At 45.6% G+C, this 11,258-nt stretch overlaps 1 protein-coding gene and 1 non-coding gene across 3 annotated transcripts; one reads left to right on the top strand and one right to left on the bottom strand.

The window, feature by feature from the left end:
- Nucleotides 1-1,205: 1,205 nt before the first annotated feature.
- Nucleotides 1,206-8,988, bottom strand: LOC123161950 (DNA-dependent metalloprotease WSS1). Of its 2 annotated transcripts, none has more exons than XM_044579757.1 (5): nucleotides 8,683-8,987; nucleotides 8,386-8,581; nucleotides 7,326-7,856; nucleotides 2,115-2,328; nucleotides 1,206-1,527 (listed from the first exon to the last, which is right to left on the bottom strand). In XM_044579757.1, exons 1-4 carry the CDS (start codon nucleotides 8,838-8,840, stop codon nucleotides 2,140-2,142), a joined length of 1,074 nt encoding a protein of 357 aa, XP_044435692.1. In that variant the 5' UTR covers nucleotides 8,841-8,987; the 3' UTR covers nucleotides 1,206-1,527; nucleotides 2,115-2,139. The 2 variants fall into 2 exon arrangements, with proteins under 2 accessions (XP_044435692.1, XP_044435693.1); XM_044579758.1 differs by lacking the exon at nucleotides 1,206-1,527 and adding an exon at nucleotides 1,589-1,884 and having other exon boundaries at nucleotides 8,683-8,988.
- A 1,984-nt stretch (nucleotides 8,989-10,972) lies between these two features.
- On the top strand, nucleotides 10,973-11,045 carry TRNAK-UUU (transfer RNA lysine (anticodon UUU)). The gene has a single exon. It is a non-coding gene; the product is annotated as a tRNA-Lys (tRNA).
- The last annotated feature ends 213 nt before the right edge of the window (nucleotides 11,046-11,258 follow it).

The raw sequence follows: 11,258 nt of genomic DNA, 5'->3' as shown, positions 1-11,258 counted from the left end.
TTTTGTTCTTCACCCTCTATTGTTCAACAAAGCATAAAAAAATGAAGCAATAGTTGTGATCATTTAGCGGCAAAGACATCTAAGGGATGAACAATTTGGAAAGAGTTCGACGAGGCAATGTAGGGAATCGAGCTTCATGTAGCCGTAGCAAGAGAATTTGGGGGTCGACAAAGAAAGATGGTTTGGGTATGCTTGACCATCATCCATGTACGTGTGTACTCCCTTCGTTCCTAAATATTTGTCTTTTTATAGATTTTATTAAATGGACTACCATATACGGATATATATAGACATATTTTAGAGTGTAGATTCACTCATTTTACTCCATATGTAGTCAGTTGCTGAAATCTCTAGAAAGACAAATATTTAGGGACAGAGGGAGTATAATTCATGATTTTGACCAAAGTGGAACACAACACAAACTAAAGTTGAGTGTCCGAGATTGCCATTTTAGGAGTTTGTGGAGTAATTGAAGGACCACGGATGTGGAGTAATTCGCATTAATTTCAACACGTTTGTTGCCTTGGTTTCTTGCATGATGTTGATTCTACAGGTCGCCTAATTACGCTGTTTAAGCTACGCACATGTCTGATTTAGTTGTGGCATTCGAGTAAACCATTAGTCAATGAGCTACAACTTTACCAGTGCCTTGCTGAGGGGAGAAATGTGTGGGCAATGTGGCAAAGCGCGTGCTAAGCAATCACACGGGTCTGATTCAGCAGATGCACCTGGCCATTCGTGCACCAGAAATATGCTCGCTTTCACAGCACGTGCTCGGGTGATTGCAATCCGCCGCCAAACAAAGAAAAGGCGCATAGAAGAGCAAAGAAAAAGGTACGGAAAATTTAGGTGTCAGTGAACTAAGCAGTCGCTTGACCATCTACCAAAGAAAATTTAGGTATGATAACAAAGCAGGCAAAGGCTACCAAGATTCCCAGAACGTGTGATAAAAGGAGTATGGGCTTCTCGTCACGTCCTAGGTTTCCTTTGCCCGTTGGCCTCACTCTCCAGTTCCTACCACGCTTCTACTATGTTGTGGCGAAAAGAGAAAGAGCTTTACTCTATCGACGTGCTCAGCTACTGTATATGAACACAGGTGACAGTGACCTTCACCGAGCGAAGGTGAGCCACTACGATTCTCCTACTCCTAACACGGGCGCACAAAAGCTACAGCAATGATAGCAAAGGTGAGCCACTACTGTATATGAGATGAACAAGGCAATGATAGCAACTACTGCAATTTGCAAACATGTAGGCATCCTTGCACAAAACCAAAACCGACCACGTTTCTTTAAATCGACAACCACGAGCGGAAGTCACCAAAGCATACAGGATTCAGTGCTCCCAGAGAGGAATTGGGAGCCATTGGCAGGCCGACAGGTGCCCAGACCTGGATGCTAAATCTTCCTGCGACTCCACAGGCTTGGGTTGGCATGCAGTGGTACTTGGTAGGTGGCAACAGAGGCAACCGCTGCTGGTGAGGCAATTTTAAACATTGCAGCAGCCGCCTCCCACAAAATTGTAAACCTGCGGAAACCACATGAAGAGAAGATCGCTGTCACAGGTCAACTACCGAGAGACAGACAGAAATAATAAAACATGCCAGGCAAATTCATTAGGTAATGCTTATGTTATACACCCTGGGACTAATCCAGTAGTAACTTGGTTCGCCCTTACTATCGCCCTGCCACTTCACAAGTGTAGGATTTCCGGGGTTAACCGTTTAGGAAAAAGGGTTGTCTACAGCTTTGGATATGAGTATGTACATAAGTCCACCTTCCATGACGAACTTGCAATCTATTGAATTAAACTGCTTAGTAAGAATGCACAAACTAGTTAAGCCCTATCAAGAAACCACTCTATGCACCTCTCACACAGGAGTTCCTGAGAGGCAGAAAACAAAAACACTTCAGGTTAGAAGCAAAATAGAACACGGCTGGAATATCAGTGTTTGGGAATACTATCGTACTAATGCAATTATCAGGTGATTGTAGTATTGTGCAGTTATCTCTCTAAAGAAGCCATTTTTGGGTGAGTTGAATTGTCAATACAGGAGTAACATGGCTCGGTCAGACGAGTAACATGGCTTGGTCAGACGAGAGCGGACCACTTACGTATTCTTGTAGCCTTCAATGTAAGTCAATCGTAGCTTGGACCATATGTGGCTACAGGTGGTCCATATGAGTACCTCCATTGATCGCATGCCGAACATTTATCAAGCTTAGTGCAGTTCTCCAGAGTGCAGAATTTACAGGACCAAGATGCGTACTTGGCTTTTGCAATTTTAGGTTTCGCTGTCCCACAAACTTCACAAATTGGTGCCAGAGGCTGCAGATGAAATGTGTTAGACAACGGGGAGCAGCAGTAATAGAAGTACAGTAGGCCAGCCACTGCACTTCTTTTTCAATGAAAAAGAACAGATTACAGATGTCTTTGAAAAAGAAAGAAGAAAAGGATATTATAGATCATATTAACAGCATAATGTGCAAAAACAAGAAAAGGAGTATGACTTAGGGGCATTTTGGCACCCGAGTCCAGTTGAACCCGGAATCACAGCCGCCCAGATATGCGTCGAGATCTGTGCCGCACATCACTGTCATGCGAATACAGGAATATTAAACAAAGTATACACTGGCGCCGCACTGTGTACGTACGAGTAGCAGCTAGCGCCAGGGAGGACGGACGTTGGCCTGCTAACGCGTCTTGACGCACCTGTACTCTGGACGCGTGATACAGGTGTTATCTTTGGACGGAGTCAGCCGTTTGTCTGGCCCACATGTAGGTGAAAAAAGAAAATGTTGGGCGCATGGTGGGGGTTAGTTCTACTGCCACGATTTTCTCAGCAGAGGGAGTGCTATTGCTCTGAGTAAGCCACGGCAGAGCTCTGCGGCGTCGCCGGAGAGGTGCGTCTTTGAAGCTGTAGGGGGGGTGCCGCCGACCAGGCATAGATCACCGCAACGGCTTGGACATGGCGACAGAATTCCCGGTAACTGCAGTAGACAGGTAAATCTAGCCTTATCCTCCTCCAAAACCCGTGGTTGTTAAATATTTAGATGCGGTTGGGGATCTGATTTCTGGATGAAATCTAGCCGCAGTTTACCGATTTTCTCGGACGAGGCGTGCAGCGCTACAATTTTAATGGAAATGGTGCGAGATGGAGGTCAGTCAATAGGGCATTCCGGCGGCAGATCTAGGATGGGGAGGGATGATGCACGGCTGAGTGGTGTTGGGGGATTCAGCGGCGGTCATGGTCTCGTCCAGCTTAGTGGTGCTGCTTACGGCGAGCAAAGAAGTGTTGATGCCGGTTGGGGGACAGCTTCTGATTTCAGTAAGAGCGAAGGACATAACGCGGATGTGATTGAGAAAGGGGACGCCCAGATGAACAAGCACCCAGCCATGGATTCTGTCATTGCAGACCAAGCACAGAGTGGAGATGTAACCTCAGCTCATTCTACGGGAAAAATGGATCCTCAAGCCGCAGGTTGGACAAGGTAACAATAATTCGTTGAATTCTCTTGTCATGAGTACCGCGTGTAATTCTGCAATCTATTTTTTTCATGTCTGCAACTGATTGAGTGATAAAAAAGTGGAAATTATCAGATTTTTCACAAAAACTAGGCAAAACTGGTTGTATGTAATGTCTATGGTTTATTATTTCTAGTAATGATAAAGCAAATTTGGTGCATGCCATAAGAACTGATTCAAACAAAATATGTAGATCATAAAATGTACGAAGCCAGACCAGACTTGCCATGAATTTATAGTCCTTTTGAAATTTATTTCTGTTTGGAATCAGGGTCAGAATTGGGAAGCACCCACCAGACAGGGCACCGTGCCCAGATAGAGTTGGCGCCCTGGAGCAGACGATTCAGGGGTACGCAGATAAGCTAGGGCCTAATGTGATCAAACCTGAGATCGGTTTAATATTTGACTCGCTGGGGGAAGCTTATGATTTCTACAATTTATTCATGGGAGCTGGATTTGGTATAAGATACGGAAAAGGCAGTCTCAACGCTGAGAAGACAAAATGCATGCAGGAAGTGGTCTGTGGTTGCTCGGTAAGTTACGATTTTGTTTTCCGCTAACAGCATTTTTACGCTGCCCTTGTTCGTTTGCATTGGTTTTGTTGCTGCATGTGTATCAGATGTATATTTTATATTGCCGCTTTGTGATTAAGGAAAGCATTCGACTACTTTGTATTGCAGGGCAAGCCAATCAAAAAAGCTTGCTGCATGTGTATCAGATGTATATTTTATATTGCCACCCACATCTACTATCTTGTGTTCGGTCAGAGTACTGATAGCTGTTAATTACAGCTGAAAAGGGTAAAATCCAGTGCAATAGAACCCAATCGTTGAAGCTGTCCGTAGAGTGATTATGGGAGGTATATCACAAATAAAGAATTTTGCACATCTCTAAAAAAGCAGACTATCACGGTAATTAAGCTGATTCAACTAATGCTTTTGGTTGTCCTTGCTTGTGTAGGCGGCCCAGTGATACGTGAGGGGGGGGGGGGGGACAGTCAAATGCTCAGGAATCAGGTTTGTGCATCTCTGTTAAAAGATTTTTTTTGGGCATGTCTTTAAAATCATTACTGGAACGCTAAACCAGTCATTTCGACAAAAAAAAAGGTGCAGAGCAAATGCCGCCTCGTATACATGGTCTGGTGAGGCCGAAACGTGAATTCAGGGAGAAGTATCCTGGGAAGCTAGGACTGCACCCTGATGAACCAATTGGCAGTGATGTGTTGGGCTTTGATGATAGGATGACATGGTGCTCTAGCATCGAAAAGTTAAGGTGTGAACATGATAAAGATTTAATATAACTGTATAGTACTAAATCAGAAAAAATGGAATGATCCTAATAGAATGTTTGTACTTTTTTTGGCAGGAAATGGTTCTGCCATACTCATCCATGCACAGTTCAACTGACGGGGGCGATGATAGAGGGTGTTTTCGATCGTTACGGTGATTCAGAGATAGATCAAATGGTATCGATGTGGCGCTTGGTGAGGAAGGAGGCAAAGCTGTTTCGAGGACTTCCTGAACGTTTCCGTGTGATACCTGACTTCAGGCTGGGGGTGGGTTTTCAGACCGACATGTTCAGCTGAGTGTTGTCATTTCGTGGTTGCATCAGACCTGAAACTAAGAGTTTGTTCAGGAAAAATACTGTATTTGAAGGAAGAACTAATGGAGGCAGAGAGATCGTCAGACCTTGATTTCGACATCATTGCAACAATGATCACAGAGAAGCACACTGGAGTTAGGATTGAAGCTGCTAAAAAGGTAAAAAAAAAAAAACTCGATACATTTTAGTGCGTTTGTTGCGTTAGGTTGTTGTATCTTGATGCGGACAGTATTTGCTGGTGTTGCAGATCATGTTGCTCCTGAAATATATGGATAGCTGGGTTGTTTATGCTGTGGACATTCAGAAGAAAATTCTCATGGTTATGGACCCGGTGGAGACGGAGGAGCCACAGCACGAGATGGAGGCTAAGCACAAAAGGAACACCATAAGAGTGCACTCAAACCTGAGGAGATGTATACATGAGTGCATCCCTGGAACAAGAATCTCATCTGAAGGCTGGGGCTTGAAATTCAATACTGGGATGCATACATGCTGTGAAAGGTTAGTTGTGGACTTGTGGTTGACTGGGGTGACAATATACGACTTATGTTATCAGAGACAAGACTTTTTTTTGTCATGCTTGACCAGGGAAGAGAGCTGGATCTATGGGATGCACTATCTTAGAGAATACACGGGGGAGAAAGTTCACAGTCTGTCGGATGTAAGTTTCATTTGCACTAAGCGACAGTGTCATTTGAAAAATTCATTTCTAGATCCATAGGTTGGGGCTGACCAAAAATGTGGTATCATGTGTGACAGAGCCAGATTACATACTTGGTGAAGTCGCTTGTGTACCAGCTTGGTGAAGATGCAGGAGAACAGGGCAGTTCTGCCACACATCATGAAGGACGAAGAAGAAGACGAAGAGGAGACTTAGATGCCAAAAAGGGTTGATGTTGAAGTGTATCATTTTGGGTGGAAGTGAAGGTTCTCTAGCAAAGTGGCGGCTGGAATAATGCTTCCACTACAGGGGAATTGCAGCTGCGAGTGTTTTGTTTCCCATTAAAGTTTATGCAATGAAGTGTGATAAAACCCATGACATCTAATTATGTTCCATTTGCACCTGGGATGGACAATCTAGAACATAGTGAATCCCTGTGTTTCGAGAACCTTCAAGTGGGGAAGGATGAGCTAGAACTACGTGGAGGGAGGAGGAATGGGTGCTACTGGTGGATGAACTTAATCGTGCAGACGAAGGGGATGGTGGTGGCTGGCTTGGGTTGTAAATATCTAGCTTTGATGGCTAACGTTTACAATCCGGTGTTCCAGTCGTGGCTCTCCGTTAGGACAGATCCGTCCTCCTCCATCTGTACTGGAGCGGCGTTACACTGGAGATTCACTGCGGTACAACTGATCGGTGGGCCAGGCCCTGTACTATTAAAACGAAATACAGAAGTGAATACTAGTCTGTGTGTGAATCACGATGCACATGTGTGGTCCAGATAGCAGGAGCATCTGGACCCAGGAGCCGAAACGGATTTCCGGTGTGACTTATATCATTTGTGTAAACGAACTTAAACATACTTATACCAATACATGCAGACAAACAAAGTCATATCACTTTGCATTACAATATGTTATATTATTAATGTTTTTTATCATAATAGTGAAGGGAGTTAAATATACACTGTTGATGCAGGTTAATTATTAGTTACATGTTGCCAGTGTCTAAAAGAGTAACTTGATACGCATCAAAATGCAAGTTGTAAATGTGGCTTCAGAATATCATAAGGAGTCCATTTGTAAAGCGAACTACTGTCACCACAGGTCCAAAGGTAGGTAAGGATGAGATAGAAAAGTGGGCAAACAAATGTACGTCACAGACATAGAAAATCAAATCAATAGTTCAATTTATCCTAGGGCGTTCCACGTTCATAAATTATGAAAACTAGATTTCATCTTAAGTTTGGATAAGTCTAATCTGCTCTGAAAGTACCACTTTGATATGGACTCACTATTAGTGCAAACCATTTACATACCCACTACGTTCATTGCACTTCAAAGACTATGCTAATAGATCATAATGGAACACATCCAGCTAGAACCAGCACCGAGTATAAAAGAGAATTTGTGCCTAGCTGAAGAGCTGGCCACCAAGCGCACGTAGACATCAGGTTTTGTATGTGAAAGGGCATGAATGTTTTCTGTAATAGGAACTTCAGTGCAGCGTTGAAAAATAAAGTGGCTGATCAATTTACCTGATTAAGAAGAGTGCAAGCACTACACTCCCACATAGAACTAAAGTCCGCATCAGTCGTTCTACCAGAAGAGGAATCAGCTCGTGCTGGAACTTGAGATCCAGATGAAGTGCTGGGTTCTGCAGAACTGCTAGAAGAATCACACCTTGTGTTTTTTGCACGCTTTGTGTTTTTTCCATCCCTTGTTGTCAACTTAGGTGGTTGCTCAAGAATAACAACATCTTCTGAATCATCGATGCCAGAATCATTATGTGATCCGCACCACAAGTCATCCTGCATCCTCCTTTCAGCAGCCATGGCAGCAGCTTGTACTGGACTAAGAGCACTCATGATAGCATTGTTTCCACCCAACTTTCTTGGGCCGGACGGCAATAGAGCTCCATTCCTTGCCCGTTTCTGTGCTGCAGTTAGTGCAGCTTGTCGGAGAGATGGTGGTGGTGGATGTATTGAAAATCCACCTAATCGCCTGCCTGTACCATCAAACCCTTGTCCTGGCCCCGTGATACCCTTTGCAACAAGTTCTTCACATTCCTGAGTCATCATTACGCATAAGCAACATGTAAGCATCTAGCGTTTGACTGGGCAAAATCCTATGTACAAGCACACGGATAATTCTGAAATCCAAACAATGTAATCACTCCCATTTGAACAATTGTTATGGTCAGGTAAGCAGATAGAAAAATTGTGATTCACAAATATATAGAGGGGTTACTAAATTACATGCTTCTGCTACGACTCACTGAAATGAGGATAGGCCAAAGTTTGCTAAACAAGATCAGTTCCATCTGCATATTGTTAATGACGACAGGATCCAACGAAAATTTCAGGTTAAATGCCATTAACCCCAAAATCAATTGAACCAAGCTTTCAGTAAACGGGCAAGCTAGGTTGCAAGGGAATATGCACAATATCTGCATTCTTACTTATAGCCTAGTGCACACAAGCAACAGATTCCAAGCAACCGGATGTATGCATACACTGACACTGGTGAACCGCTATACAGGTGGAATCGTAGACATTTCAAGCACCGACACAAGAGCAGAAACATCAGCATACGGACCTTGCGGAGCTCGTCCCAGAGCTTGTAGAACTGCGCATCGTGGGGCCCGCGCGCGTTGTGAGCGAGCTCGTGGAGCATGGTGTCGAGCACCTCCTCGTAGGGGATGAAGTCGAGGTCCCGGCCGTCGCGCCGGAGCCGCAGCTTCACCTCGACGCCCCGGTTGACGTTGAGCCCCAGCAGCCTCGGGTTCTTCGGCCTAATCCCCAAATAAAAATGGGTCACCCCGGCACACGGTATCGGTCGACGTAGAAGCCGATGGAGGAATGAGGGATAAGGCTAGGGTTAGGGTTTGCTCACGAGAACTCGGAGAGGACCTTGACGCGCCACTTGCGGCGGCGCATGATGGGCTGGACCTGCTTGGCGATGCGGTCGAGGAGCGCGCGGGCGGCGGGCTCATCGGGCTTCCTCTTGAGCGCCCGGATCTCCCACACCTTGTGCAGGTCGCCCACCTCCATCGGCGCCGCCGGGGACGCCGGTCGGGCGGCGCGCGATTTGAAATCGACTGGGGCTTGGCGGCGAGGCGGGCGGGCGGGAGACGGGCCTGTGGCCTGTGGGAGGGGTGCAGGCGGGCGCGTCTGTGCGGGGGTGGGGGATCGATTCCTCGTCGGTGGGTGCGTCGAGGGGATTTGGGGAGGATTTTCGAAGGCTCTCCCTTTTTTTTACTCGTTTTGAACGGCTCGAATCCTTTGAAACTTTGCGCCGGAGTTCAACTGGCATGACTAGTTCACAAAAAAGCAAGGGACTAGTTCACAACCCGATTTTTTTATTAATAATAAATGATAATTCAATTATTACAAAACTGGTAAAGGTAACTTGAAATTTTGAAAAAATGGGAAGGACGCTATGAGTAACAGCGTCTAGGCTGGCCACTATTTTGAACCATGTCCAGGTTTGGACGCTAGTCTTAGCCGCGTCCAATGCATGATTAAACCAACCTAGACCAGTAATCCATGAATCGGCTGTCCCCAAGCTAATCGGCTTGCTCGTTCAAAGAAATGTCAATTGGTGGATCATAACAGCGAACGGTCGGTGAGACAATGTCTCTCATGTGATGATTGGCGTTGTCGGCTGTCATGTCCCGAATGCAACGTCGCACTCATGCTATGGCCAAGCATGCTGAAGTGGAACGAGCAGCGCAAGAACAATGGCTGACAAAGAACGTGCATGCCTGATGAAACTAAAGACGACCCAAGCGGTGCACTGGTAATGAGTGGGTCGGATTCTTAGAAGATGGATATGCAAGTTAACTGTGTTGTTGATGTGGCTATTAGTAGTGTCGCTCTTATTCCTATAACATATGTGAAGGACCTTGATAAGGGTTAGAGCATCTCTAGCTAATCCCCTAAAACAGGTTAGAGAAGTAAAAATCCGGCCTTACTTCTCTAACCAGGACCTAACTTATCCCGTAACTTCTATAGTGGAGTATATATTTCACTCCTCGCCTTGCTGAGCATCTAAACTTACTCTCGCCACCCATCCGCAGAGCGGATCCGCACAGCCACGTGCGCAGCACCGACCCGTCTACCTCCTGCCATCATCACAACTATCCCTCGAGTGTCGCCCCATCTACCTCCCACGACAGGCTCTCCGGCTTCACCGAGCTCCCAGCTCTGCCGCCACAATGAGACCGTACATCGGCATGTGGCAGCGGGCATTGGGGACATGGGTGGCCGAGATCAGAGACTGGCACACCCATGCGAAGCTTTGGCTCGGATCCTTCCAATTCGCCGAACGGGCCGCCAAAGAATATGACATTTGGTCGGTCGCGCCGACAGCCACCATAACTTTTAGTTTTGTGGGATGTTGCGGCTAGATGTCAGCGACCCGCGAGTGGTCTCCACAAAAGAGGTAAGGAAGGACCGGGAGGCGACGGAAAGGCTTGCGGTGGAGGCCTCCGACGAGGCATAAATGGCGGAGCTCCACCGCCTCTACACAGAGCAAGTGGAGGCGGAGCGCCGCCTGTACGAGCAACTAGGCATGATACTTGAGTGGATCAATACGACAGAGTAGTAATCCCTTGTGTTTGATGGAGTAGTAGCTGGGTTTGTAACATCGGCCGAGGTTGCTTAACGCACGGCAAGGACGAAGAGCAATGATTGCAAGCAAACTAGGTTTTACGGGTCATGGAACATCAACGAGAATCGGCTCAGTTCAGTTTAATTAGAGCACCGGCCGAACCACACAACTGGACGCCGTTGGCAATAGCGTCCACACATGGGCGTGGTCCTTAATGGCGTCCAGGTGTGGACGCCGTTGTTCTTTGCGTCCTTCCTATTTTTAGAATTTTCACATATCCTTTGCTAGTTCTGGAATTACTGAATTATTAATTATTAATTATAAAAAAATTGGGTTCACAACTTCACATTTGAAAAAAAAAACCAATCAGCAAGCTAAAAAAACTAAAAAAAAAGCAAGCTCAAAAGAAGGATTATCTCTTTCTTGTTTTCTCTACGTGACATGTTACATGGATGTTCCAGAGATAACGTAACAGAACAAACATAGTTGCAGGTGCTTTTGAAGTAGGCTGAAAAACGGCCTCGCAAAAAAGTTGGACAATACATCTTGAGAAAAGATTGATGTGCAACGAGCCGTCCTAGCTCAGTTGGTAGAGCGCACGGCTTTTAACCGTGTGGTCGTGGGTTCGAATCCCACGGACGGCGTTGTTGTTTCTTGTTTTCTTATTTTTGCTTTGCTAAATCGTCAGGCAACCATTTCTTTTCATTTTTGGAATCAATCGTTAGTCCGTGTTTGAAGGTGGATGATATCGCAAAGTAGCTCGTAGACCAATTTTTGTACCCAAATGCTGCAACAATAGTTTCTTCCTGTTTTGACAACAATAGTTTCTTCCTGTTTTGACAATATGCAATTCAAAT

This window comes from Triticum aestivum, chromosome 7B (genome assembly GCF_018294505.1).
Source record: "Triticum aestivum cultivar Chinese Spring chromosome 7B, IWGSC CS RefSeq v2.1, whole genome shotgun sequence".
Classification (NCBI taxonomy): domain Eukaryota; kingdom Viridiplantae; phylum Streptophyta; class Magnoliopsida; order Poales; family Poaceae; genus Triticum; species Triticum aestivum.
The sequence above is the reverse complement of the archived record's forward strand: the minus strand, read 5'-3'. Positions and strand labels throughout refer to the sequence as shown.

Excerpts from the sequence above, each read along its gene's own strand:
- LOC123161950 (XM_044579758.1), bottom strand. The coding sequence starts at position 8,840 with ATGGAGGTGGGCGACCTGCACAAGGTGTGGGAGATCCGGGCGCTCAAG. Across the intron at positions 8,582-8,682 it reads AAGGTCCTCTCCGAGTTCTC|GCCGAAGAACCCGAGGCTGC; the intron begins GTGAGCAAACCC and ends TTTGGGGATTAG. Across the intron at positions 7,857-8,385 it reads TCTGGGACGAGCTCCGCAAG|GAATGTGAAGAACTTGTTGC; the intron begins GTCCGTATGCTG and ends ATGATGACTCAG.